The sequence below is a fragment of the Puma concolor genome, chromosome A2, assembly GCF_028749965.1.
Source record: "Puma concolor isolate L17-30 chromosome A2, mPumCon1.1.hap2, whole genome shotgun sequence".
Classification (NCBI taxonomy): domain Eukaryota; kingdom Metazoa; phylum Chordata; class Mammalia; order Carnivora; family Felidae; genus Puma; species Puma concolor.
Genome location: NC_141668.1, coordinates 24,449,424 through 24,475,848, shown reverse-complemented (window position 1 = coordinate 24,475,848; position 26,425 = coordinate 24,449,424). Strand labels below are relative to the sequence as shown.

Sequence of the window (26,425 nt, the reverse complement as noted above, 5' to 3'; positions counted from 1 at the left end):
TTACCAGGTTATACATTCGTCCCATGCTGTTTTCTGTATCTGTGTTTAAAAACCAAACTGGAGCGACAAAACAAACTAAAAACTTCAATGTAAAAGTTCATTACTGGGGTAAGCATCCGACTTCAGCTCAGCTCATGATCTCGAGGTTCATGAGTTCGAGCCCCACATTAGGTTCGGTGCTGACAGCTCAGGGCCTGGAACCTGCTTCAGATCCTGTGTCTCTCCCTCTCTCTGCCCCTCCCCCACTCATGCTCTGTCTCTCTCAAAAATAAACATTAAAAAAAAATTACAAAAAAAGGAAAAGTTCATTAATTGTACAATGAATGCCATACTGTGCTTTAATCTGAATGGCAGAAACCAGTAAAACTTCCAATTGTATCATTCTGGGTTATCTATATTTCTAACTTACATCTTTCTACCTCTTTAAAAGTAGAGATCTTGGGGAGCCTGGGTGGCACAGTTGGTTAGGCATCTGACTCTTGGTTTCAGCTCACGTCATGATCTCACAGTTCATGGGTTTGAGCCCCACATCAGGCTCCGTGGTGTTGGCGCAGAGCCTGCTAGAGATTCTCTCACTCCCTCTCTCTCTGCCCCTCTTCTACTCGTTCTCTCTCTCAAAATAAATGTTTCAAAATAAATAAAACAAACATAGAGATCTCAAAAGGAAGGGCAGAATCAAAAGTCAAAACAAAACAAAACACTACTTCCTTGTGGACTGTTAAACTTGGGGGTAGGAGTGCAAAGATTTATTTTTCAAGCATCTTTTTTAGACTTTTTTTAAAAGTAACCTCTACACCCAATATCTCACGAACCCAAGATCAAGAATAGCATGCTCTTCTGACTGAGCCAGCCACATGGCCCAAAAGTAACACATACTAAAAACAACCAATGGGACAAGAAGGGAAATTGAAAGTATCTTAAAAGAAACTGGAAACACAACATACCAAAATTTTTTTTTATTAAATTTTTTTTTTTAAACGTTTATTTATTTTTGAGACAGAGAGAGACAGAGCATGAACAGGGGAGGGTCAGAGAGAGGGAGACACAGAATCTGAAACAGGCTCCAGGCTCCTAGCTGTCAGCACAGAGCCCGACGCGAGGCTCAAACTCACGGACCACAAGATCATGACCTGAGCCGAAGTCGGCCGCTCAACCGACTGAGCCACCCAGGCGCCCCTCAAAATATTTGAGATGCAGCAACAACAGCCCCAAGAGGAAAATTTATAGTTACACACATTTATGTTAGAAAAGAAAAAATATCTCAGATCGACAACCTAACCTTATACCTTAAGGAACTAGAAAAAGAACATACTTAGCCCAAAGCTAGCAAAAAATAAATATTGGAAGAATAAAAGTTGGAGCAAAGATAAACAAAATAGAGAATAGAAAAACAAAGACTTGATTCTCTGAAAAGATCCAAAAAATGGACAAACCTTTATCTATGTTAACTAAGAAAAAAGAAATAAAATTAAAATGGGGACATTACCACCAATTTTACAGAAATTAAAAAAAAGATTTTAAGAGGGGTGCCTGGGTGGCTCAGTAGCTTAACCATCTGACTCCGGCTCAGGTCAAGATCTCAAGGTTCATGGGTGCAAGTCCCGCATCGGGTTCTATGATGACAGCTTGGAGCCTAGAGCCTGTTTCGGATTCTGTCTCTGTCTCCCCCATGCTCGCGTGCTCTCTCTCTCTCTCTCTCTCAAAAATAAACATTAAAAAAAAATTTTTTTTAAGATTTTAAGGGTTACTATGAACAACTATATACCAACAAACTGGATAGTCTAGATGAAATGGATAAACTGCCAGAAACATACAATGTACCAAGACTGAATCCAGAAGGAATAGAAAATCTAAATAGACTATATTACTATAATAAAAAGATTGAATCAGTCATCAAAAATCTTCCAATAAAAAAAAATCTTCCAATAAAGAAAAGCCCAGGGCCAGATGGCTTTACTGGTATATTCTACCAAACATTTAAGGAAAATCAACTTTTCTCAAACTCTTCCAAAATACTGAAGAGAAGAGGAAATACTTCCTAATTTATTCTATGAAGAGAGCACTACTCTGATACTAAAGCCAAAGATATTACAAGAAAACTAGACTGGGCACCTGGGCGGCTCAATCGTTTAAATGTCCAACTTTGGCTCATGACATGATCTCTATGGTTTGTGAGTTCGAGTCTCACGCTGGGCTGTCTGCTGTCAGCACAGAGCCCACTTCAGAAGCTCTATTCCTTTCTCTCTCTGCCCCTCTCCCACTTGCACAGTCTCTGTCTCTCAAAAATAAACATTAAAAAAAAAACAACAAAAACTACAGACCAATATCCCTTACAAATATTCATGCAAAAAACCTCAGGAATATGCTAACAAACCAAATTCAACAGTACATTAAAGGATTATCCACCACGACCAAGTGGGATTTATTCAAGGAATGCAAGGTGGTTCAACATACAAAAATCAAAGAATGAAGGAGAAAAAGACATAAACATCTCAATTGATGCAGAAAAAGCATCTGTCAAAACTTAACACTCAACAAACTAGGAAAAGAAGGAAACTATCTCAACATAGAAAAGAACCATATATGAAAAACCCACAATGAACATCTTACTCAATGGTCACTGACAGCTTTTCAAAACTCTTAGACCAGAAACAAGACAAGGATCCCCACTTTTGCCATGTAAATTCAACACAGCATTGTGTTGGAAGTTCCAGCCAAAGCAATTAAGCAAGAAAAAGAAATAAAAGGTATTCAAATTAGGCAGGATGGGGTAAAATGATGGTTACTCACATATGGCATGATCTTCTACGTAGAAAACCCTGAAGCTTCCTCAAAAACCTGTTAGAACTAATAAATGAAGTCAGCGAAGTTGGAAACTACAAAATCAACACCCCAAAATCAGTTTTTATACATTAACAATGAACAAGTTGAAAAGGAAATTAAGAAAATTGCACTTACAATAGCATTGAAAAGAACTGAATACTCAGGAATGGAGAAAGAAGGCAAAGAGACTTGTTTTGTACATTGAAAACTACAAAACACTGCTGAAAGAAATTAAAGACATCATCAATAAATGGAAAGACATCCTGTGTGCAAGGACTGGAAGACTTACTATTATTGTCAATACTATCCAAAGCCATCTACAGATTCAATGTAATCCCTATCAAAATCCCAATTATGTTTTTTAGCAGAAATGAAAAATCCATCAGAAAATCTACATGGAATCTCGAAGGACCCCCAGAGGGCCCAAACAGTCTTGAAAAAGAACAAAGTTGGAGGTCTCACATTTCCCAATTTCAAAAGTTATTATAAAACCAGAATACTCAAAACAGTATGGTCCTGGCATAAAGACACAGATAAACCAATGGAATAAACAAAGAGCCTAGAAATAACCCCCCACAAATATAGTCAAATTATCTTCGACAAGGGTGCCAAAACTGCACAGTGGGGAAAGGAGAATCTCTTCAACAAGCAGAGTTGGGAAAAGTAGACATCCATATGCAAAAGGAAGAAGGTGGACCCATGTACAAAATTAACTCAAAATACATTAAATTAAGACCTAAATATAAGACCTGAAAACTGTAACTCCCCAAAGAAAACATAAGGGGGAAAACTTCATGACAATTATTTTGATGAGGATTTCACGGATATAACACTAAAAGCAAAGGAAACAAAAGTAAAAATAGACAAAAGAGACTATATCACACTTTGAAGCTTGTGCATAGCAAAAGAAATAATCAACAAAGTGAAAAAGCAACCTATGGAATGGGAGAGACTATTTGCAAACCATGTATCTGATAAAGGGTTAATGTCAGGAATATATAAAGAACTTCTACAACTCCAAACAAATAAACCAAATAACCCAATTTTAAAATGGACTTGAAAAGGCATTTCTTTAAAGACAATATAAAAATGACCAGCAAACACATGAAAAGATGCTCAACATCACTAGTAATCAGGGAAATGTAAATCCAAACTACAATTAGATATCACTTCACACCTGTTAAATGGCCACTATCAAAAGAAAAAAAAAACAAACAGAAAATAAGTGTTGGTGAAGATGTGGAGATACTAGAACTCTTTGTGCACTGTTATAAAACAGTAAATGTAAATAAAACAGCACAGATGCTATGGAAAACAATATGGAGGTTACTCAAAAATTAAAAACAGAATTACTATATGATCCAACACTCCACTTCTGGATATATATCTTAGAAAGATATTTACACACCCATGTACACTGCAGCATTGTTCACAATAGCCAAAAGTTGAAAACAACTCAAATGTTAATTGACAGATGAATGGATAAATAAAATGTGGTATATACTTAGCAATGACATATTATTCAGTCTTAAAAAAATAAGGAAGTACCATTACATGCTATAACATGAATAAACCTTGAGGACATTATGTTAAACAAGTAAGTCACAAAAAGGCAAATGCTGCATTATTCCACTTATATGAGGTATCTAAAGCAGTCAAAATTAGGGCCAGAAGGAGGGTGAGGTGGGGTATTTTTCAGCATGTCTAGAATTTCAGTCAGGCAGAATGGGAGTGGGGCTCAAGGGATCTATTATACAACAATGTATATGTGGTTGACAATATTATACCACATACCTGGAAACTGCTGGGAGGGTAAATTCATGTTATGTGTTTTTGGCCACAATTAAAAAAACTATGGTATTGGGGGCACCTAGGTGGCTCAGTTGGTTGAGCATCTGACTCTTGGAGGTTGAGCATCTGACTCTTGGTTTCAGCTCAGGCGTGATCCCACGGTTTGTGGGTCTGAGCCCCGCACTGGGCTCTGCACTGACATTGTGGAGGCTGCTTGGGACATTCTCTCCCTCTCTCTGCCCCTCCCCTGCTTGCGTGCTCTCTCAAAATAAACAAACATTAAAAAAAAAAAAAAGTGTAGTACTGGCATATGACAGACACAAGACCAACAGAATAGAATAGAGAACCCAAAAATAAATCCTTGCATATCTGGTCAAATGATTTTCAACAAGGACAACAGGACCCTTATTTTACATCATATACAAAAACTAACCCCAAAAGGATCACAAACTAAATATTTTTATAAAACTATAAAACTCTTACAAGAAAACATAGGGGAAAAGCTTCATGAATATTGGATTCGGCAATGATTCTCAGATCAAAAGCACATACAGCAAAAGTAAAAGATAAACTGGACTATATCAAAATTTAAAATTTCTACTTATTATCAAAAGACAGGATAAATATGAAAAGGCCACACAAATGTGGGAGAAAATATATGCAAATGATAAATTTCATAAGACGTTCATATCCAGAATATATAAAGAATCCCTACAACAAAAACCCTCAAACAACCCAATTAAAAAATGGGCAAAGGCCTGAATAGACACTTCTCCAAAAAGACACACAAATGACCAATAACCACATAAAAAAATGTTCAACATCACTATTCATTAGGGAAATGTAAATCAAAACCACAATGAGATACTTCATTCTCATTAGGATAGCTACTATCAAGAAAACAAAATGGTATTGGATGTGGAGAAACTGGCAAACTGTGCGTTGCTGGTGAGAATTTAAAATAGTACAGCCACTATGGAAAACAGCATGGCGGTTCCTCAAAAACTTAAAATTACCATATGATCCAGCAATTCTGCTTCTGAGTATATGCCCCAAACAATGGGAAGTAGGGACTCAGATATTAACACACCAATGTTCATAGTAGCATATTTCAATTTATTTTTTGAGACAGAAAGTGAGGGAGGGGCAGAGAGAGAGAGGGACAAATGATCCAAAGCAGGCTCTGCACTGACAGGCTGACTGCAGCAAGCCCGACATGGGGCTCAAACTCACAAACCACGACATCACGACCTGAGCCAAAGTCGGAGGGTCAACAGACTGAGCCACTCAGGCATCCCATAGCAGCATATTTCAAAATAGCCAACATTGAAAACTCAAATGCTAACTGACAGATGAACAGATGAACAAAATGTGGCATATATATACAATGGATTATTATTCAGCCTTAAAAAGGAAGTACCATTAAAAGCTACAGACACAAAAGGACCAATATTGTAAGATTCCACTTATATGAAGTACCTAGAGTAGTCAAATTCATAGACAAAGTTAGAATTTTGATTGCCAGGCATTGAAAGGAGAAGATAATGAGAGTTACTGTTTTTTTCAGTACAGTTTCAGTTGAAGAAGATGAAAAGTTCTGGAGATGGATTGTGGTGATGGTAATACGTTGATGTGAATGTATTTAATGCCGCTGAATGTGTACTTTAGAAGTTAAAATGGTGCTAAGTGAAATTAGAGAAAGACAAATATCATATGACTTCACTCATATGAGGACTTTAAGATACAAAATAGATGAACATAAGGGAAGGGAAGTAAAAATAATATAAAAACAGGGAGGGGGACAAAACAGAAGAGACTCATAAATATGGAGAACAAACTGAGGGTTACGGGAGGTGTTATGGGAGGGGGGATGGGCTAAATGGGTAAGGGGCACTAAGGAATCTACTCCTGAAATCACTGTTGCCCTATATGCTAACTTGGATGTAAATTTTAAAAATAAATTAAATTAAAAAAAACAACCTGTATGCACCATTAAAAAAAATGTGAGATGAGAACTCACTCAACTTGTGGAAATTATACAGAAATATAGAATGCAGTTTGTGTACAAAGGAAAAAATAGTTAAAATGGTAAATTTTGTTACCCACTGAAAGAAACAAGCAAACAAACAAACAAACACAGTTTAGAATCTGCTCAATCCCTTCTTAAAGGGATTTGGCCCTACTATAAAGATCCACCAGAAGCAAAAGAACTCATGTCAAGTGGAAAACATCATTTATGATCTGTTAAACTTTTCATAAACAATATATCCACTATCAAATAAAAGCAAAACTAGTAATAACAACAAAAGAAAAAGAAACAGACAATAGAAAATAACATATCTAGATGGACTAAAACAACTAGGATGCCTTAAACGAAGTGGTAAAATTTAATATCACCAATAATGGAACAAACAGATTTTATGCTACTCCTGATGTGATTCACTGAAAACAATAAATTATCATCCATGTAGTATTCCTCCAAAAATTGTTTCACCTGAATGCAACCATGAGAAAATGATGACACAAATCCAAATAGCAGGGCACATTAAAACCAAAGACAAAATGAGCCTGGATTGGTTTTTTAATGCCATTATCATAAGACAAACAAAAATACCCCAAAGAACTAAAAAGACCAACTACAAGCAATGCATTTTCCTTGAATGAATCCTAGATTAGAAAAATAAACACTTTAGAACTACCCTACGACCCAGCAATTGCACTACTAGGCATTTATACAAGGGATACAGGTGTGCTGTTTCGAAGGGACACATGTACCTCCATGTTTACAGCAGCACTATCAACAGTAGCCAAAGTATGGAAAGAGCCCAAATGTCCATCGATGGATGAATGGATAAAGATGTGGTGTATATATACAATGGAGTATTACTCGGCAATCAAAAAGGACGAAATCTTGCCATTTGCAACTATGTGGATGGAATTGGAGGGTATTATGCTAAGTGAAATTAGTCAGAGAAAGACAAAAATCATATGACTTGACTCATATGAGGACTTTAAGAGACAAAACAGATGAACATAAGGGAAGGGAAACAAAAATAATATAAAAACAGGGAGAGGGACAAAACAGAAGAGACTCATAAATAGGGAGAACTGAGGGTTACTGGAGGAGTTGTGGGAAGGGGGATGGACTAAATGGGTAAGGGGAACTAAGGAATCTATTCCTAAAATCATTGTTGCAATATATGTTAACTAATCTGGATATAAACTTTAAAAAATAAAAAAATAAAATTAAAAAAACAGAAAGAAAAAGAAACACTTTAAAAGCAACTGGGAAATTTTAATATAGACTATGTATTAGATAATACCATTATATCAAAGTTAAATTTCTAGAGCGTAACAATGGTTTTAGTTTAGTTTAGAAAAATGACCTTGTTCTGACAAGATAAATGTCACTGTTTAGGGGAACGGCATTATAAGGTCTTCAATTTACTTATGAAAGATTAAAAAGATACATACACAGAAGGACAGAGAGAAGCAAATGGAGCACTGTCAAATTGAGAAAAAGGGTTTATCCGTGTTCACTGTACAATTCTTTCAAGTTATGAACTTGTCAAAATAAATAGTTTGGGGGGATGCCTGGGTGGCTCAGTCAGTTAAGTGTTTGAGTTCAACTCAGGTTATAATCTCATAGTTCACAAGTTTGAGTCCCACCCCGGGCTCTGTGCTCTCAGCTGACAGCTCAGAGCCTGGAGCCTGCTTCTGTGTCTTGCTCTCTCTCTACCCCTCCCCAGATCTCACTCTCTCTCTCTCTCTCAAAATTAAAAAACCATTTAAAAAATTAAAAATAAATCGTTTGAAAAAAATTAAGTAGCTAATTAATATACTCAAGGAATTAGAAGCCAAATTGGAAAATTTCCATTAAGAAATGAAATCTATAAAAAATAATCAAATAGGGGAGCCTAGGTGGCTCAGTCAGTTAAGCTTCCAACTTCGGCTCAGGTCATGATCTCACGGTTTATGAGTTTGAGCTCCAGGTAGGGCTCTGTGCTGATGGCTGAGAGCCTGGAGCTGCTTTGGATTCTGTGTCTCCCTCTCTCTCTGCCCCTCCCCTGCTCTCTCTCTCTCAAAAATAAATAAACATAAAAAAAAAGAAATTCTAAAACTGAAAAATACAGTAACCAAAACTAAAAACCAAATGGAAGGGTTAAAATAGCAATCAGAGAACTGAAGAAAAGATTACTATGCTAGAAATAGATCAAGAGAAAATAACGAGACGGAAGCACAAAGTCAAAAAAGATGAACAGTAAAAAATGGGAAGAACCCGAATGACATGTGGGACACAGTGAAAAAGTTTAACATACATGTAATTGAAATCCTAGAAGGAAAAGAAAAAATGGGGCAGAAGTACTAAAGATAACGGCTAAGAAATTTCCAAAGTGACAGAGACACCAACCCACAGACTTAAGAAGCTCTATAAACCCTAATGACAGAAAAACCAGACCTATGCACATCTTAACACTCCTAAAAAGCCAAAGAGGAAAATCTAAAGAGCAGAAAAAAAGATGTATTACCTTTAAAAGAACAATTAGACTGATAACTGACTTATCAACATGAACAATGGGAACCAAGTATCTTCAAAGTACTGAAAGAAAATAACCGCCCATCAGTTATTCTGTACCCAGCAAAAAACTCCAAAATGCAACAAAATTAAGATAAAAGGGGAGCCTGACTGACTCAGTTGGTAAAGCATGTGATTCTTGATCTCCAGGTTGTGAATTTAAGCCTGATGTTGGGCCTACTGCTTAATCGCTTATTTGCTTGCTTCCTTTCTTACTTAATAAATAACTAAAATAAATTAATTTTTTTAAAAAAATAAAGGAGAAGAAGACAGTTTATAACCAAAAGACCCAAAAAGAAGAAAATACTAAAGGGTGTTCTTCATGGAATAGGAAAATAATTCTGGATGTAAACATGGAAATAGAAGAAATGAAAAGTAAGGGGAAAGGTTAAGTAGGAGAGTAAATCTTTATGGACACTGACTATATAAAGCATATCATCTTGTGAGGTTTAAAACATATGAATACAAATACCGAAGAGGAGTTCTATACCCATGTAAGAAGTAGAAAGTCAGAGAGAACACTGCTTTTGCATTAACAATAAACGAAAGCAAATAAACTACAAAATAACTTTTCTTAAAATGCATCAGAAAGCTGAGATCCCAAGGCAACCAAGTAGACTGAAATCTAAAGACAGACCTCTCCAAGGAGACAGGAGGCAAGCACTGAATCATCTGTGGCAGAACATATGAGGAAAACACTCAGGGCACCAGATAACCAAGTAATAAAAATTCTGCTAAAATTATGAACAAATTGATGAATGCTGAGTGTGGGCTAATGTGAACATACGAAATCCCTAGGGCTCACAGGCACAAGGGTCACAACCACCTATAGGCTCCTCTGCACAGACCTCTCCCAGAAACTCAGAACAGACTGGGCAGTAGGGCAAAAGACCGGTGAGAACTCCTTCCGCAGGATGATCTTGGACAGGAACAGCCTTAGCCGCAGAAAAGGCACAAAAAGCTGACTAGACAGACCCTCCCCCTCCCCTACTGAATAAACGCCTCAGACTCCGTGGGGACAGCAAATCCTGTCACCCTCAGGGCACAGGCTAAGACCTATCTGATGCAGAACGTGGAGGTCTCCTACGACTGAGGGAGGGGCAAAAAAATGTATCCTGCACAAGACCTGCCAGATGCAAGGCAGAGACAGACTTCCACAGGTGAGGCCAGGATCACTGAGACAACCCACCACTGAAAAGGGCAGCACTGCAACTGTCTAAGACTATGGCACGCTGGGGCAACAGAGAACATTCCGGTCCCCTGTTCCCCCGCACAAATAAACACTGAACACATCACATTCAAACTCCTGAAACACAGAGATAAGGAAAAAACACTGGAGGCAGAAATCCATTTACATTGGCTCTGTAACAGCTCAACTGTAGAACTTTGTACTGTAATTACTTAGGCCACCGTTCATCTTTTCTAATAGGCTGTAAGCTCTTCAAAGGTAAAGAAAGACCTTAACTGTATCTACATCTCTCAGAATCCTCTGGCCCTAAGAGGTACTTTAAATAAAGTATGTATTAAATTTTTAAATATAAAGTGAAATGACACAACACCATCATCTCCTAAGTCCTTAACACCTCTTTGTGTTCCCAAATGAAAAAGCCCATCCTTTTACTAGGTAGCTAGATACTTACTGGATTGGCAGTCAGCTCTAAGAACAGAATCCAAAATGTTTAGAAAGAAAGAGCAACAGAGAACAAGCAAATCAGTTCTTTACAGATAAAGAAAACAAAGACCCTGAGAGGATGAGATGTTTTTCATTCAGAATCTTCACTTGTAGAACTTCACTTGCCTTTCCCAGATGGAGCCTTGGTTTTGTTTTGTTTTAAACATATATTTTGTTTTAGCAATGAAAAGACGGTCAATAATTTCCTAGCTAAAAGCTGAAGATTTAGAATTTTCAGAAAAACGTCAGTGAAGAGAACCTTAAAATCTCCCTAAAATGGGAGTCTTCTGGAATAAGTGTACTTTAAAATATTACCAGTATTTCTGAAATAGGAAAAAAGAGAACAGTATTAAAGCAACTAAATCAAATATAAAACATATCTTTTCATGCTCATTATGTAATTATCTTGGGGTTTTTTTTTGTGTTTTAACTAAAATATAGATGGCAGCTATATAAATTTCCTAGGACACTTCTATGAGAAACTGGTCTTCGAAAAATTCCCAAATTGCTCTTTGTGCAAATACATCTGGTAGAACCAAAGCAAAAGAGCTGTCTTCTCATTTCAACCACTCTTATCGTCAAGCTGCTTCACCCACTGGTCAAATGTGCCTCTCTTTTCAACTATTTGTCTTTTGGAATAAGAATAAAATACAAGAGTGACCTCTAAAGAAACCTGGCAAACTTAAATATCATGGCTACTAAGTAAACTGTCAATGAAAAATTACCTGGGATGATACTGTCAGTACTATAGATTAAGGGGTCATAATTTATCACTTTCTTTTGAATTCTAGGAGTTTCAGCATTGTTGGCATCCCCAAACAAGTAATCTTGTTTTGGTCACTGAATCATAAAGAAAATGCATCGAAATCCTGATATCCTAGACACTATAGTGCACTGCTCGTTGTACTTCCCCTCTGCTAAGGCTGAAGAAGGAAGAGAAGGAAGGAAGGAAGGAAAGAAAAGGGATTCTTGACAAGGAGAGAATAAAGCACTTACACTTCATGGGACTTTCTAGCCACAGATGCCAGGTGCTACCCACTGAAATCCAGGCTTGGACTAAGCTCCACATTTCTGAAAGGACCATCTCAACCGAAGCCTGGGGCTCAGAGTCAGCAGGAGGAAGCTGCAGCTCCCACCAGCAGCACATTTCAAAGAGGCTGCAACAAGAGAACATTTTCCATTTAAGCATCTAATTCCAATCTTCCATTTCACATAGCAGTAGCAGAACAGGCCTGTGTATCAGTCTTTTCAAAGATATTTCCATGACTATGTGATGAATATGAATGAAGCAGGCTATGGCCCAGCAATCCTTTCACTAACATACTCTAAGTCTTTCATTACGCTTCACAGCAGATCCTAATAGTACTTGCCCTTTCCTTTCTTTAATGATGCTCTGTTGCTCCAAGACTCACTTCTATACCAACAGTTCTAAAACTGCCGAGAATCCACCTAAACCACTGAGCTGGCGGGCGGTCAACAATGCAAGCACACACCCAGATGGAAGCCTAAGGATTCCTTAGCTGCCAAGAATTAGAAGTGGATTAGAGCTGCTAGTTAATCCTACAAAAAACTCCTCAAATTAAGCAGAATTACTTAAAATACTTCACTGAGGACAGAAGAGCCCTGGCAAATGGAAAATGAAATTCTGTAAATACAAATATTTCAGTGAAATTTGAAAAGTAACATAAAAGTGTCAGGTTGCTGTACTTTTTTAAGCATTTCAATTAGTGAATAATATATTTATTAAATAAAGACTTTTAAAGACTTACAGTATAGTGAGGGAGGGGGAGACTAAGAGTAGAGTGAAAAGAACAAAACAAAAACAAAAAAACCTATCAAAGAACACATTTTAGGCACATGTCCTATAGCAATGTGGCATAGAGCTAGAAAACCAGAATTTCCCAGATCAAGAAAAAAAAATCATTCTCATGAGACAGGTAAAAAAAAGAATAAGTCTAATTTACCTGAAACAGAGAAAATAACTTTTTAACTTGGTCAACTATCTTAAGTTTTTGTACCTAATCTTTTATGAGAATTTTACAAATTTAGGACAAACTGCTGGGTCTGTCACAAGATACCTTCTGATGGTTTTCTAAGACAGCAGGGAAAGAAAATGGTTTGAAGGGGGTATTATGAAAAACACAAACTATGGGCTAAAAAGATTACTACCTAAAAATTATATTTTTCAAAATAACTTGTTTTGTAAGACGGCCTGAAATGCAAAACCCGTGATGAAATGAACTTAGCTAATACCTTCATCACAGCAGTGATGAGTACACAACCCCCAGCTCCAAAAGGAGTGTAAATGAAAAATAGTCATATAAAGCCCCTAGCAAGCTCCCAGACCCACAGAATACTCTTGTGTGCATAAATAACTTTTCTAGAAGCAAAAAGGCTCATTTAGAGACAAATTCAGCCAACTTACATTTTGACAGCCATCTCTGTAATGACTGAGTAAATAATTAAAAGAGAGACATTATTTCTCTTATGGGAGGGAAGAGATTCCAAGCTAAAAATAATTCTTTAAAAGATCATAAGCAAAAAACAACAAAAACAAACAAACAAAAACATAAGCTATTCAAATTCCGTAAGAAATACCCACTTTTAAGTCAGCTTTTAGACTAGCACCCATATGCACTGTTCCATCTTGATTTCAATGAAAGGAATCCGTAAGATCAAATGACAAGACTGCACCCTGTGGTCTCCTCCATTTCGGATGATATCCCCGTGTTTCTGGGACAAGCATTTTCAAACAATCCTCAGTCGTAATAAACTCTGCCAAATGAAACTTGGCTCAAATTTGTGCTACTGTGGCTGTCAGTCATGTATAATATGGTACTGAGAAATCTTGCCGAGATGTTTTCATGACAAGAGTAAAAAATCCCTATCCAACTTTAAAATCCTTAATAACCTATGTATGTGAAATTTAACCTCAAGAAGGGCCCTGAAAAAAGATAAATCTGGATCCATAAAATCACCTTGGGTTGGGAGTGACCGAAGTATGCATTGGTAATCACCTTGCTGTAGGCCTTACTAATTATACCAGGCAGCCCTACATTAAAAGTAGAAAATGCCAAGCTTGAAACCATTTGAAGCAAAGCCGATGTCAGTACTTCCTGAAAGCCAAAAATAGAAAAAGTGTATTTCCTTTAATCGCTGGTCCCTATTGCTGCCCATCTGAACAAGTTTTATAACAACTCATCTAAACCAGAAGAATGAGAATATCATCAGACATATTAAGCATATATGTTAACAACGTGCTTAAGATTCAACTTTTTCAAACTTACAGGAATATGAAATGTCTAGCTTAAAGTACTGTTTAAAAAAATGCACTGGAGTGTTAAAAAAAACTCTGAATCCTTATATAAAAAACATGTATATTTTCAGGTCTCATTCCAAGTATATTCTTCTGTTTGGGGGCTACTTAAATAGGATTATACTATGGCTGAGACAAAATACAAGGAAACGATGAACACAGAGGAAAAACTGAAAAGAAATGGGCTATGGGCTTGAGGAAAAAAAATAGGTAAAAAAAAATGTAAACTCCATTAACAGAAAATTTCTCACCAAAGGAAAATAATATATGTTTCATAATATTGTCATTTTAGAAACTCTACAAGAAAGGAAAATTAAGTCAGTATTTTTAAGTGACTTTTCTCTTTTTTTATGTTTATTTATTATTTTTGAGAGAGAGAGCACGAGTGAGGGAGGGGCAGAAAGAGAGGGGAGACACAGAATCTGAAGCAGGCTCCAGGCTCTGACTTGTCAGCACAGAGCCCGACGAGGCGTGGGGCTCAAACCCACAAACCTCAAGATCATGACCTGAGCCGAAGTCCGACGCTTGACTGAGCCACCCAGGTGCCCCTAAGTCAGTATTTTTAAGGAGTTCTGCACGTCAAACACTACAAAATTATCCCCTTTAGCCACACTATGAATTTCCAATTAAAGACAAATAAAGCTTCTGAGACTTCACTTGTACAGCAGTAAAACACTCTGGTAGTATTTCAGTACCTGAGTGCAAGCTAGAAAAATACAGGAGTGATAATCTGGGCAATCTCAACTTCCTATGAATTAAATGCTTATAAATTCAACAGAGCTTAAAATTCTATAAAATCTGGAAAACAGTATGGCGGTTCCTCAAAAACAAACAAACAAACAAACAAACAAACAAACAAACCCACTCGCAATAGCCAAAAGGTGGAAGCAACCCAGTTTTCATGGATAGATAAGTGGATAAACAAAATGTGGTACATACGTTATTATACAGTCTTAAAAGAGGATGATACATTATTATACAAACTTAAAAGAGGATGAAATTCTGACACATGATACACCACGGATGAACCCTGAGGAGACTATGCTAAGTGAATAAGTCAGTCACAAAAGTTCAAATACTGTATGATTCCATTCATATGAAGTACCTAGAGTAGTGAAATTCAGAGACAGAAAGCAGGTTGCTAGAAGCTAGGGGTGGAGGGAGGGGAAAATTGGCAGTTAACTTTAATAACCAGAGTTTCAGTTTTACAAGAGGAAAAAGTCTAGAGATGGATGTTGGTGATGGATGCACAACATTAATATACTTAAACCCACTGAACTGTTCGCTTTAAAATGGTTAAACGGTAGGGGCGCCTGGGTGGGTCAGTCGGTTGGGCGTCCGACTTCGGTTTAGGTCATGATCTCACAGCTTGTGAGTTCAAGCCGCGCATAGGGCTCTGGGCTGATGGCTCAGAGCCTGGAGCCTGCTTTGGATTCTGTGTCTCCCTCTCTCTCTCTCTGCTCCTCCCCCATTCATGCCCTGTCTCTCTCAAAAATAAATAAATGTCAAAAAAAATTTTTTTTAATAAACAAATAAAATGGTTAAACAGTGGATCTTATGTTATGTATATTTCACTGCAATTTGAAAAAAGGAATGAAACTCTGACACAACCTACAACCAGAACAAACATTAAAGATATTATGTGAAGTGAAATAAACAAAACACAAAAAGTACAACAGTGTAAGATTCTACTTATATAAGGTACCTGAAAAAGTCGAATTCATGGAAGACAAAAAGAATGGTGTTGCCAGGGGCTGGAGTTAAGAGGGAATGGAGAATTACAGTTTATAGATAGAGTTTTAGTCTAGGAAGATGAAAAGTTCTAGAGATGGGTGGTGGTAACAGCTGCACAACAGGAAAGTACTTAATGCCACCAAACTTTATACTTAAAAATGGTTATTTATGCTATGACTATTTTACAATAAAAAAAATCTATACCATCTATTTTCCATTTCCCTTATAAACATCAGTGCAAACAACGTGAAAAAAAATGCTGAAGGAATATCTGGAAAGCTTTGGAAGAAACCTGTGTTATAATTAGAATATACAGCACTGCCCTGATAATTTTACATCCTGAATCACACCACCAACTCTAGTGCAAGGCCTGGGAAGACAAAAATTAAACTAATCCAAACATGGACGAATGCCACCAGATAACAGACTACCATGCCAACATAAATACCATCACAAATGCTCATTCACAGGCTCCAGTGCACCAAAGACATGAAATGTCTATATCTGCAAGGTCCAAGACTTGGAATGTGGCAAATAAGGAACTGATTTTAACTTTTATTTAATTTTAAGTAGCCATAGTAGCCATCTGGCTAATGGCTACCATATTAGATGACACAGCCAGATTGGTCAACTCTGGAATAAAGGTCTCTAGTTTTTATCATTTATGTTTTTCTAGTTTCCAGCAAGGCAAGGCAGAGAGTAGTCCTATGTTCATTGAATTAACTGATGCACAGAATTTGTAGATGAACATTTTCTCTTTTCTAGAAGGTTTTTCTTTCAAAAGCATGTTACAAGAGTCACTTAATTGGAGGATGAGAACAAAAGCATTAAAAAAAACCCCAGATTTTTAGATGTCAGCTCAATAACTGCAACTGCTAAAAGGAAAACCAAAACACTGGTTTTTTGAACTAGGCTAAACAATCAACAAATTCCAAAAATGAAAACTAAGAAATTTGAAACTGAAATTCCATGAACCCTGACTTTCCTGATATGTAGAAGAAAATTCCCAAGGATATGTGATAAACCAAACATGACAATGTCAACACAGTCCATCAGAGCATGATTTGACTTATGCTTTTTATGATTTTGTCATTCTTTTTCAGTTTCCAGACTAAAATTTTTGAGGTAACCTCTGACCCACAGATTGTATTTGTAAAAGTAGTCTACAATCTAAATTACAAACTTAAAACAAATGCATAGCATCATTCATTAGCCATATAAAGAGATGGTCTTTCCTTCCATTGCTTTCTACACTGTCTACTGATTTGGGTTACCAGAGGTAAACAAAGTGTTCAGAACAGTTCACTGATAAGATAGGCTTCCTTTAAAATCTGTCTCAAAATAACCTTTTTAAAAATACACTGGAGGGGCACCTGGGTGGCTCAGTTGGTTGAGCGTCCCACTCTTGATTTTGGCTCAGGTCATGACCTCTCAGTTCATGAGATCGAGCCCCACAACAGGCTCTGCACTGACAGCCTGGAGCCTGCTCTGGATTCTCTCTCTGCCACTCCCGTCCCGACCACACTCTCTCTCCAAATAAATATTTAAGAAATAAATAAATAACAATTAATAAATGAGGGTGATACAAATTTATCTCACAAAGAAAGATTTGTTTTTTAAATAAAGGATGAAAAGACTGAAAGCAGAGCATCATAGGACACTGAATAATAATGTTTACTTTCAATTACCCATAGGTATGGTAGAGAGGCAGCAAAAATAAACAAAATTCATAAAGACAAACTTCAGATATCCAACTATCCCTTTGGAGATGCCTACAAGCAGCTATTCATTCAACACACATTTTTAAGAATCTGTCAGTCATCTTGATCACTGCTTACTTAATAACCATTAAGTTATTCCCTCAACTGGGGCGCCTGAGTGGCTCAGTCAGTTAAGCTTCCGACTTCGGCTCAGGTCATGATCTCACACTCCATGAGTTCGAGCCCCACATGTGGCTCTGTGCTGATAGCTCAGAGCCTGGAGCCTGCTTCAGATTCTGTGTTTCCTTCTCTCTCTGCCTCTCCCCTGCTCACACTCTCTCTCTGTCTCTCAAAAATGAGTAAACATTTGGGGCACCTGGATGGCTCAGTCGGTTAAGCATCTGACCTCAGCTCAGATCTCACAGTTCTTAAGTTCGAGCCCCATGTCAGGCTCTGTGCTGACAGCTCAGAGCCTGGAGCCTGCTTCATTCAGATTCTGTGTCTCCCTCTCAGTCTGACCCTCCCCAACTAATGCTCTTTCTCTCTCTCAAATAAATAAATAAAATAAAATTAACATTAAAAAAAAATTTTTTTAATGAATAAATGTTAAAAGTTATTTCTTCAACTGTATCATATAAACAATTCTACAGTCTAGCAGGGAGAAGAAAACAGATTTCCAAAAGGTAAAGAAAATTATACAGATTATAAATGTAATTAGATAAAGTGCTCTAGGTGCTCAGTGGAGGCAGAAATGATTTCCAGTTGAAGAGAATCAACTAAGACTTCAAGGAAAATCGGGCACCTGGGTGGCTCAGTCAGGTAAGTGTCTGACTGTTGATTTTGGTTGAGGTCATGATCTCAGGGTCATGAGATCAAGCTCCATGTTGGTCTCCACACTGAGCAAAGAGCCTTGCTTAAAATTCTCTCTCCCCCTGGCCCTCCCCTATGCATGCGGGTGCATGTTCTCTGTCCCTCAAAAAAATAAAAGGTGGGGAGACACCTGGTGACTCAGTCGGTTAAGTGTCCAATGCTTGATTTCGGCTCAGGTCCTGATCTCATGATTCCTGAGTTCAAGCCCCCACATCGGGCTCTGCGTAGACAGTGTGCCTCCCCACACGCTCCACCCTCTCTCAAAATAAACTTTAAAAAAAAAAAAAAACTTAAAAAAAAAAAGACTTCAAGGAGAAAGAATTTAGGCTGGGGTTTGAAAAGATAGGTTAGTTTCTTCATTTGAAGACAAGATTGCGAGGGTGCCTGGCTGGCTCGGTTGGTAGAACATGCGACTCTTGATTTTGGAGTTGTAAATTCAAGCTCCATCATGGGTGTGGACATTACTTAAAAAAAAAAATAAAATAAAATCTTAAAAAAATAAGTAAAATAAAATAAGACAAGATTGGGAAAGAGTAACAGCATAGACGTAGTAAAAGAATCAAAGAAATCACAAAATTGGACAAAGGTAGCATTCTCTACCACCACCCCCTCAAAACCATTTGCTTACTATTGGAAATATTACAGCTGTATGAATGCTGATGGGAAGGGCCCAGTAAAGAGGGAGTCTGAACGAAGATGCAAGTGAGAGGGTAACCAAAAGATCAAGGTTCCTAAGAATTCAGAAAATGAGATGCAGAGCACCTAGAGCTGACAGGAAAAGGGAGAAAAGTTGATTACAACTATGCTAAAGTTTTACCAAAAATGAGAAGTGAAGAATTGCTATTATAGTATATTTAAGAAAATGACTAGAATGATAGTCATTCTAATAAAGACCTAATAAAGAAAAAGTAGGAGCCAGTCAACTGAATAAGGTTTTGATGAAATTCAAGAACCAATGCAGGGATTTGTTTAACATTATTAAGTTGACTGAACACATCTGTTTGCCCATAGGTCCCTTCCAAAAATCCATTAAAATCAGTGTAAACAGATTATTTTAAAGAGGGTGGGGGTAATGCTACAAGGACAAAAATGGATTTGTCCATTGATTGTTAATCAATCATTTGATTGATAAACAAAACAAAACTAGAAAGCTAATGGAGGAGTTAATTGTCTTAGCAGGTCTGAAAAAGTTGAAATTTTTCAGAGGAAGGACAGGATGAAAATGGGGAAGCCAAGGGGCAAAATGATTCATGTTGCAAAATCCTAATCAGGCTCAGGAATTACAAGTACCAGGTACATCTGAAGGCACATGCACAGGTGGAACAAAAAACAAAGTGGGTTCAAAATCTGCATAAGCAGTTAGACCAAGATTTTCTCCCTAACACAGTGGCAAGGCTACTATCCTCCCACCATCACAGAAGACTCAAGAGTTACTTTGCAAAGACTGACGCAGAGGGACTCTGGACTCTTAGTAGACTCACCTAAGGACAGGAATATCATACTGAAAACCAGTTAAATTAAAGTCAACATACTTAGTGGTAAGATCCATCCCTGGCTCATTCTCCCACCTGCCACCAGCAGCCTCATTTGTATCCAGAGGCTTGATCTCAGGATAAAAGTGGTCCAAGAAAAAAAGACCAACAGAAATACAACAAGAAAGAAGGAGTGAAGGTTCTCAATTACCCACCAAATGAGGGAGTATTCCAAGAAAAGATCATGGGATCCAGGATTCAGTGCATCCATCCAACACAAGAAAGAGAAGGGAATTCCCTAGGAGTGTTAAAGAGATCCCAAGACAATAATTATGCAACAGACTTGGAGAACAACAAGGCCAGACTGGAGGAGAGAGATAGAGAGCTCTCAGAAGAGGTTTCCTTCCACTAAAAAAGGAAACAGATTACCAATTTGAACATACTAAGAGGATATTTACATACTAACATAGAATTTGGGACGAATTACTGCAGATACACAGAAAATGAAGCAAATGTGAAAGAAAGAAAAGGTAAGGACTATCACCAGGAGGAAAAAAAAAAGTTGCACAAAAAGAGAAACATTACCACATTACATATGCTACGTGGTGCACAATGTGTATTTATTTAACCAAAACTATGTTAGATACAATGGAAGAGAAAGTAGAGGGAGCCCAAATCCTCATCTTTCATAGAGGAAAGTCTACACATAACTTCTCTTTTACATCCTAGGCTTTTTTCTTGTAAAGTTTCCATTTTATAACTTTTTAAAGTTTTAAAAATTTTTAAATTTTAAGTTTTAAAAATATAGATATCAAAAAATAAAATTATATGAGATTACTTAAATCCTTAAGCCAACAAACTGGAAGAGTGGGTTGTGATCAGAGCAAATGTCTGAGTTAGTGATGTGGGGGGACTGGTGACTTTTTTTTTCTTTTACATGTTAAGTTCTACATACGACATAGGTCTTGAACTCACCATCCCAAGATCAAGAGCCACATGCTCTACCAACGGAATCAGCCAGGGACTCAGGGTGGTAACTTTTTAATAATGACAAGATCCAGGGTTTGACTGTGTGACCATGTGGCTGAGTTAGTGACTTGAGAGGTTGGTGACTTCTTAGTAATGACAAGATCCAAGATGTGACAATATGACCACATGGTTGAGAAAAAGAGGTAAAGGAATTAAGGAGCTAAAATGTTAGCTGTGTTGTGAATCCAGATGCCTAAAAATGATACTGTGGGACTGTGCTAGACGTTTTCCAGTTCTATTCTTCTACCCTCGCCTACCATGCTTTTTGCCTCAGTATGCTGATCTCTATGGACTGTATCAACAGGTTCTTGCGTCCCCTAACTTCTGGTTGGGTTTGCCCAAAGAAGAATCCCAGGAGGTTAGGAGAATAAGGTCAAGACATTTATTCCTCCAGCCCCCTCCCTGAAAAAAATCACCTCATGATGGTTGTGTCCCTTCAACTGCCATTCCTCTCAAGGCAGCCAACTCCATAGTTTCCTTAATAGTTCAAGTAACCACTCTTCTACTCTTTCTGGCCTAGAGATGTTAACAATTTGGCAACAGGTTACTAAACTATTGCCACATTATACCAACATCTTTGGAAACAATACTTTTATAAAATAAACCCTTTTTGAATTACTCCATTTCAAGCTTGCCATCTTTTCCAGTTGGGGCCCTTACTGCAAATAGCAATAATGATGATAGTGTAAGGTTGTAACAGAGCATAGCGGAAAGTAAGAATAGTGACTACCATTTAAATAATACTTACTAACTTAAAAAAAATTTTTTTTTAATATTTATTTATTTTTGGGAGACAGAGTGCAAGCAGGGGAGGGACAGAGACAGAGGGAGACACATAATCTAAAGCAGGCTCCAGGCTCCAAGCTGTCAACACAGAGCCCGATGCGGGATCATAACCTGGGCAGAAGTCAGGATGCTTAACAGACTGAGCCACCCAGACGCCCCTAATTACTAACATACTTTAAGCTCTAGGTTCCAAGAGTTTTTCTAAGCTCTTTGTAGATATTAACTCAATCACCACAAATCTATGTGGCAGAGATTTTTGTCTGGATCATTTCCATATACCATCCCCTAGCACAATTTCTAATATAGGGTAAGCACTCATTATTTAAAATACACACAACAATAAGCAGGTTTAGTAGGGAAGAGATGACTTTTGGTATGGCGTATGAGACTTGTGACTCCCCAAAAACCAAACACTAAATAAGACCATATATGAGTGATTTTCTTGTGTAGCCTACAGTGAGTCTTATTCCTTTATCTTCCCATGAGGTTATCCAGAACTTGAGGTCCCAAATTTTTTTTTTTTAATTTTTTTTTTCAACGTTTTTTATTTATTTTTGGGACAGAGAGAGACAGAGCATGAACGGGGGAGGGGCAGAGAGAGAGGGAGACACAGAATCGGAAACAGGCTCCAGGCTCTGAGCCATCAGCCCAGAGCCCGACGCGGGGCTCGAACTCACGGACCGCGAGATCGTGACCTGGCTGAAATCGGACGCTTAACCGACTGCGCCACCCAGGCGCCCCGAGGTCCCAAATTTTTTAATGTAACATTTAAAGCCAAAGTTGAGAAATTTTAAATATTATGCACCTGAAACCCAGAGGCTCATTTAAGAGGGCAGAGCACCTCTAAGTACCAGTTACAAGTTTTTTAAACAAAGGGAAGAATTTTAAAAATATGCTTGGGAATATAAAACGCAAAAATAAGAAAGGTAGAGTCAGCAAAATCATTAAGTATACACACACTCTCTCTCTAACACAACACACACACAGAAATAAAGCATAAAGCACAAAAAATGTGAATATAAAAATTAGAGGAAGGATAAGACATGTGAATCAAAGAATGCAGAAATACAGTAAATATAATAGGTTGAAATTAAACCCCTCACTGCATGTTCACACAATCATATGGAATAATCAAGGCAGCTGTGATAAAGAATCTAAAGTCAGAGAAAAAACAAGATTAGAGACCAAATATGCAGCAAAATGTGAACTGTAAAGATCTTCTGAAACCAGAATTGATATTTTTTCCCTTCACATCACATTGCACTCGAAAACACGGCGGAAATTCACGTGTATAAGAATCTAGAAGCCTGAGAATTTCGGGAATAATAGACTCAAACTAGAGTGAAAAATCAGCAAGGAACAGTGAGGTGAAAGCTACGACTGAAAGCTACGAAGGAACTGCCAGGTGCTACACTGGTACACCGAGAAGAGACGGATAAAAAAAGCATCCCTAAGTGGAAGGTGGAGAAAGACTGGTATTGGATTCAGTTGAAAGACTAAACGGAAAAGCAGAACTGAAGAAGCATGTAGCGAGCTTAAAACTTAAACAGGACCAAATCGATGCCAAGAGCGAGTACAGGACCTACAAATCAGATTCTACGGGGTGGGGTAAGGGCCAGTCCGCGACCGACCAGCTGCGACTAGTTTCCGAAAAGCGGCGTAAATGTAGCTTCGCAGCCCCACCCCGCGGCAGAGCAGCTCCTCCCTAAGGAGCATCACACGAGGCCAACCGCCTGGCTCAGGCTCCAGTTCGAGCCTAGGTCCCACCCCGCCCTTGCCCCGCGGCGCAGAACGGCCTCTCTCTGGGCCCCTCACCGAACGCTGCAGCTCCCCAAGCCAAAACGAGGCGCGCTCCTTTCCGCTAGGATCTGGGTCGTGGTAAAGCGCCTGCACTGCCTGGTACACGAGCTGCAAAGTCGGCTTTGCCCCTTCCATGGTGGTGGCAGTGGTAGCGGCAGCGACGGCTCTGGCGGTTCTCCCGAGGGTTCTCCGGTTGCTCCGCCTTCAGGCTTCCTCACTGTGTCGGCCACGGCCGCTCCCTGACTGGCGCCATCTCCTCTTTGGCCGTTACCAGGGCAGAGGGGTTCCTGTGGAAGTTGCCCCCTCGGAAACAGAGGTTAGATTGTATTCGGGTTCCTGGCCTTTTTTCTTATCCTCCCCCTAGACGCCAGACTTCTAATTTCAGCCGCCGTGCTCGCCTCTTTACCCACCGACTTGTCCTCAAAAGTCTGTCCCGGCGCGACACAAACCACGCAGCGTACCTAAGCCGCGTTAACCCGGACCGGAAACCGCAGCACCGATACCTTTGGTACACTTCCGCCTGGTGCAGCGCAAACGGCCTCCTTCCCGGCACGCCTCCTCCTGTCTCCCCGCCCCCTCCCGGAAGTGGCCTTGCCAGGCCAGGAGCCGGGAAGCGGCAGTCGGTAGTGGGTGCCTCGATTACTCGCGTACGACTGGAGCAATAGGACCGATGTGTGTTCCATACGTGAGCCGCGCATCCCTGCTTGGCAGCGGATCCGAGGTCTTTCCAACCTCTTTCGGATTTCTCTATACCCGTGGACAAGGCGCCTGAGCCGCGCATCCCTGCTTGGCAGCGGATCCGAGGTCTTTCCAACCTCTTTCGGATTTCTCTATACCCGTGGACAAGGCGCCTCAATTCAACTATCCCAGCAATGTCCACCGGACTGGAAGTACAAAGATGACCAAAGACGGGGTTTCTGTACTGATTCTAGTGGATGAAACAGACACGTAATCAAATAATGTACAAAACTGAAATATGTGCCACATTGAGATGAATCCAAAATGCCTTCAATCCCTGTTCAGCCCCCCTTTCCACTAAGTTCTCACCAAAAAGGATATTTCATTCAATTGCCAGGACGCTGAACTCCAGAGTATTTATTTGCATACATCTTTAGGGTCATTTCCATATAGAATTGAATTTTTGTGTATGCCTCACTTTCCGAATCAAAAATCAGCGGTGTAACAATTCTCAATTCACAAAAGAAAATAGGATTCTTGGAATCTGTTCTCTGAAGAAATTTTGGACATAAGGTAGCATGTGAAAGGATTTCCCAACATTGCTGCTAGTCCTTTGCAATAATAAATGCCACTATCTGATGAATGCTTACAGTGTGTTAAGCACTGTAGTTAAAATATCTGATTTGATGCTTTTAACAACTATACCAACTAAATCCCCATTTTGTAGACTAGGTAGGTAATGTACTTTGCCCAAGGTTACACAGTTCTTAAATGAAAGTCAGGATTTGAATCCAAATCAGTTTCACTACCTCAAAGCCTGTTAAAAAATACAATTCCTAGTATCTTGTGAATTAATTTCTGAATTTTTATTGTCAACAGATTAGAACAGAAAACATCATAATGAAAACTGTGTTAATGCACAGAATTGATATAATTTCACACAAAAGAAAAGAAACGATATTAACGCTACCTAACTCACCCATTCATTAAGAAAAAATTTAAGGACATCTGGATGGCCCTGTGGATTGAGTGCCCCACTCTTGATTTTGGCTCAGATTATGATCCCAGCCCTGTGTCAGTTTCCACATTGAGCATGGAGCCTACTTGAGATCCTCTTCCTCTCCCTTTGCACCTCTCCCCTGCTCATGCTCTCTCTAAAAAAAATTTTAAAAAGAAAAAGAAAAAAATTGAATAAGGCCATTTTGGTGTCTGCCCTCATGGAGTTTACAGTCTAATTGCAAAGAAAGACAAGCAATTCAATACAGTTTAAAAGTTCTGGGGGCACCTGGGTGGCTCAGTCGGTTAAGCACCAGACTTCAGCTCAGGTCATGATCTCGCAGTTCGTGGGTTTGAGCCACGCGTTGGGCTCTGTGCTGACAGCTCGGAGCCTGGAGCCTGGAGCCTGCTTCAGATTCTGTGTCTCCCTCTCTCTCTGCCCCTCCCCAATATACACACTCTCTCTCTCTCTAAAATAAATAAACATTAAAAGAACAATTTTTTTTCAAGTTCTGTAAACATTCACAAGCTAAAAAAAAAATGACATTGGATCTACCTTGCACATATACAATAATTAATTAATTAAAACTATAAAACTCTTAGAAGAAAATAGGACTATATCTTCATGATCTTGGATTAGGCAACAGTTTCTTAGATACAATAACAAAAGTACAACAACAAAAATAAAGATAAATCGGACTTAATCAACACTAAAACCTGTGTGTCAAAGGACATCATTAAGAAAGTGAAATGACAATCCACAAAATGAAAGAAAAGAGGTATACCTCAGGGGTAGAGCATCTGACTGCACAAAATGAAAGAAAAATTTTGCAAACATCTAAAGGATTAGCATCCAGTTCAGCACTCACAGTTCAACAATGAAAAGACAATTCAGTTTTTCAAATAGGCAAAGGATTGGAACAGATATTTCCTCAAAGAAGATATACAAATTAACATGCAACTATGCTCCACAGCCTTAATCATCAGGGAAATGCAAATTAAAACCGTAATGAGATACCACTGCACACTCAGCAGAATGGCTAACATTAAAAAAAAAAGACATTGAGTGTTGGTAGGGTGTGGAAAGACTGAAACCCGTACACCATTGTAGGATTGTAGATTGTAAATTGTAAATTTATAGGATTGTAGGACTGTAAACTGGTGCAGCTGCTTTGGAAAAAC

The 26,425-nt window shown here is 38.5% G+C and overlaps 1 protein-coding gene across 1 annotated transcript in view; it reads right to left on the bottom strand.

Moving 5' to 3' along the window:
• The window catches only part of TNPO3 (transportin 3), a 79,424-nt gene extending 55,353 nt beyond the window's left edge, over nt 1-24,071 (bottom strand). The window contains 1 exon segment of the mRNA XM_025929606.2: nt 23,585-24,071. Within this exon segment, the coding sequence (XP_025785391.2) occupies nt 23,585-23,704 (120 nt within the window). The 5' untranslated portion in view covers nt 23,705-24,071.
• Nucleotides 24,072-26,425: the final 2,354 nt, after the last annotated feature.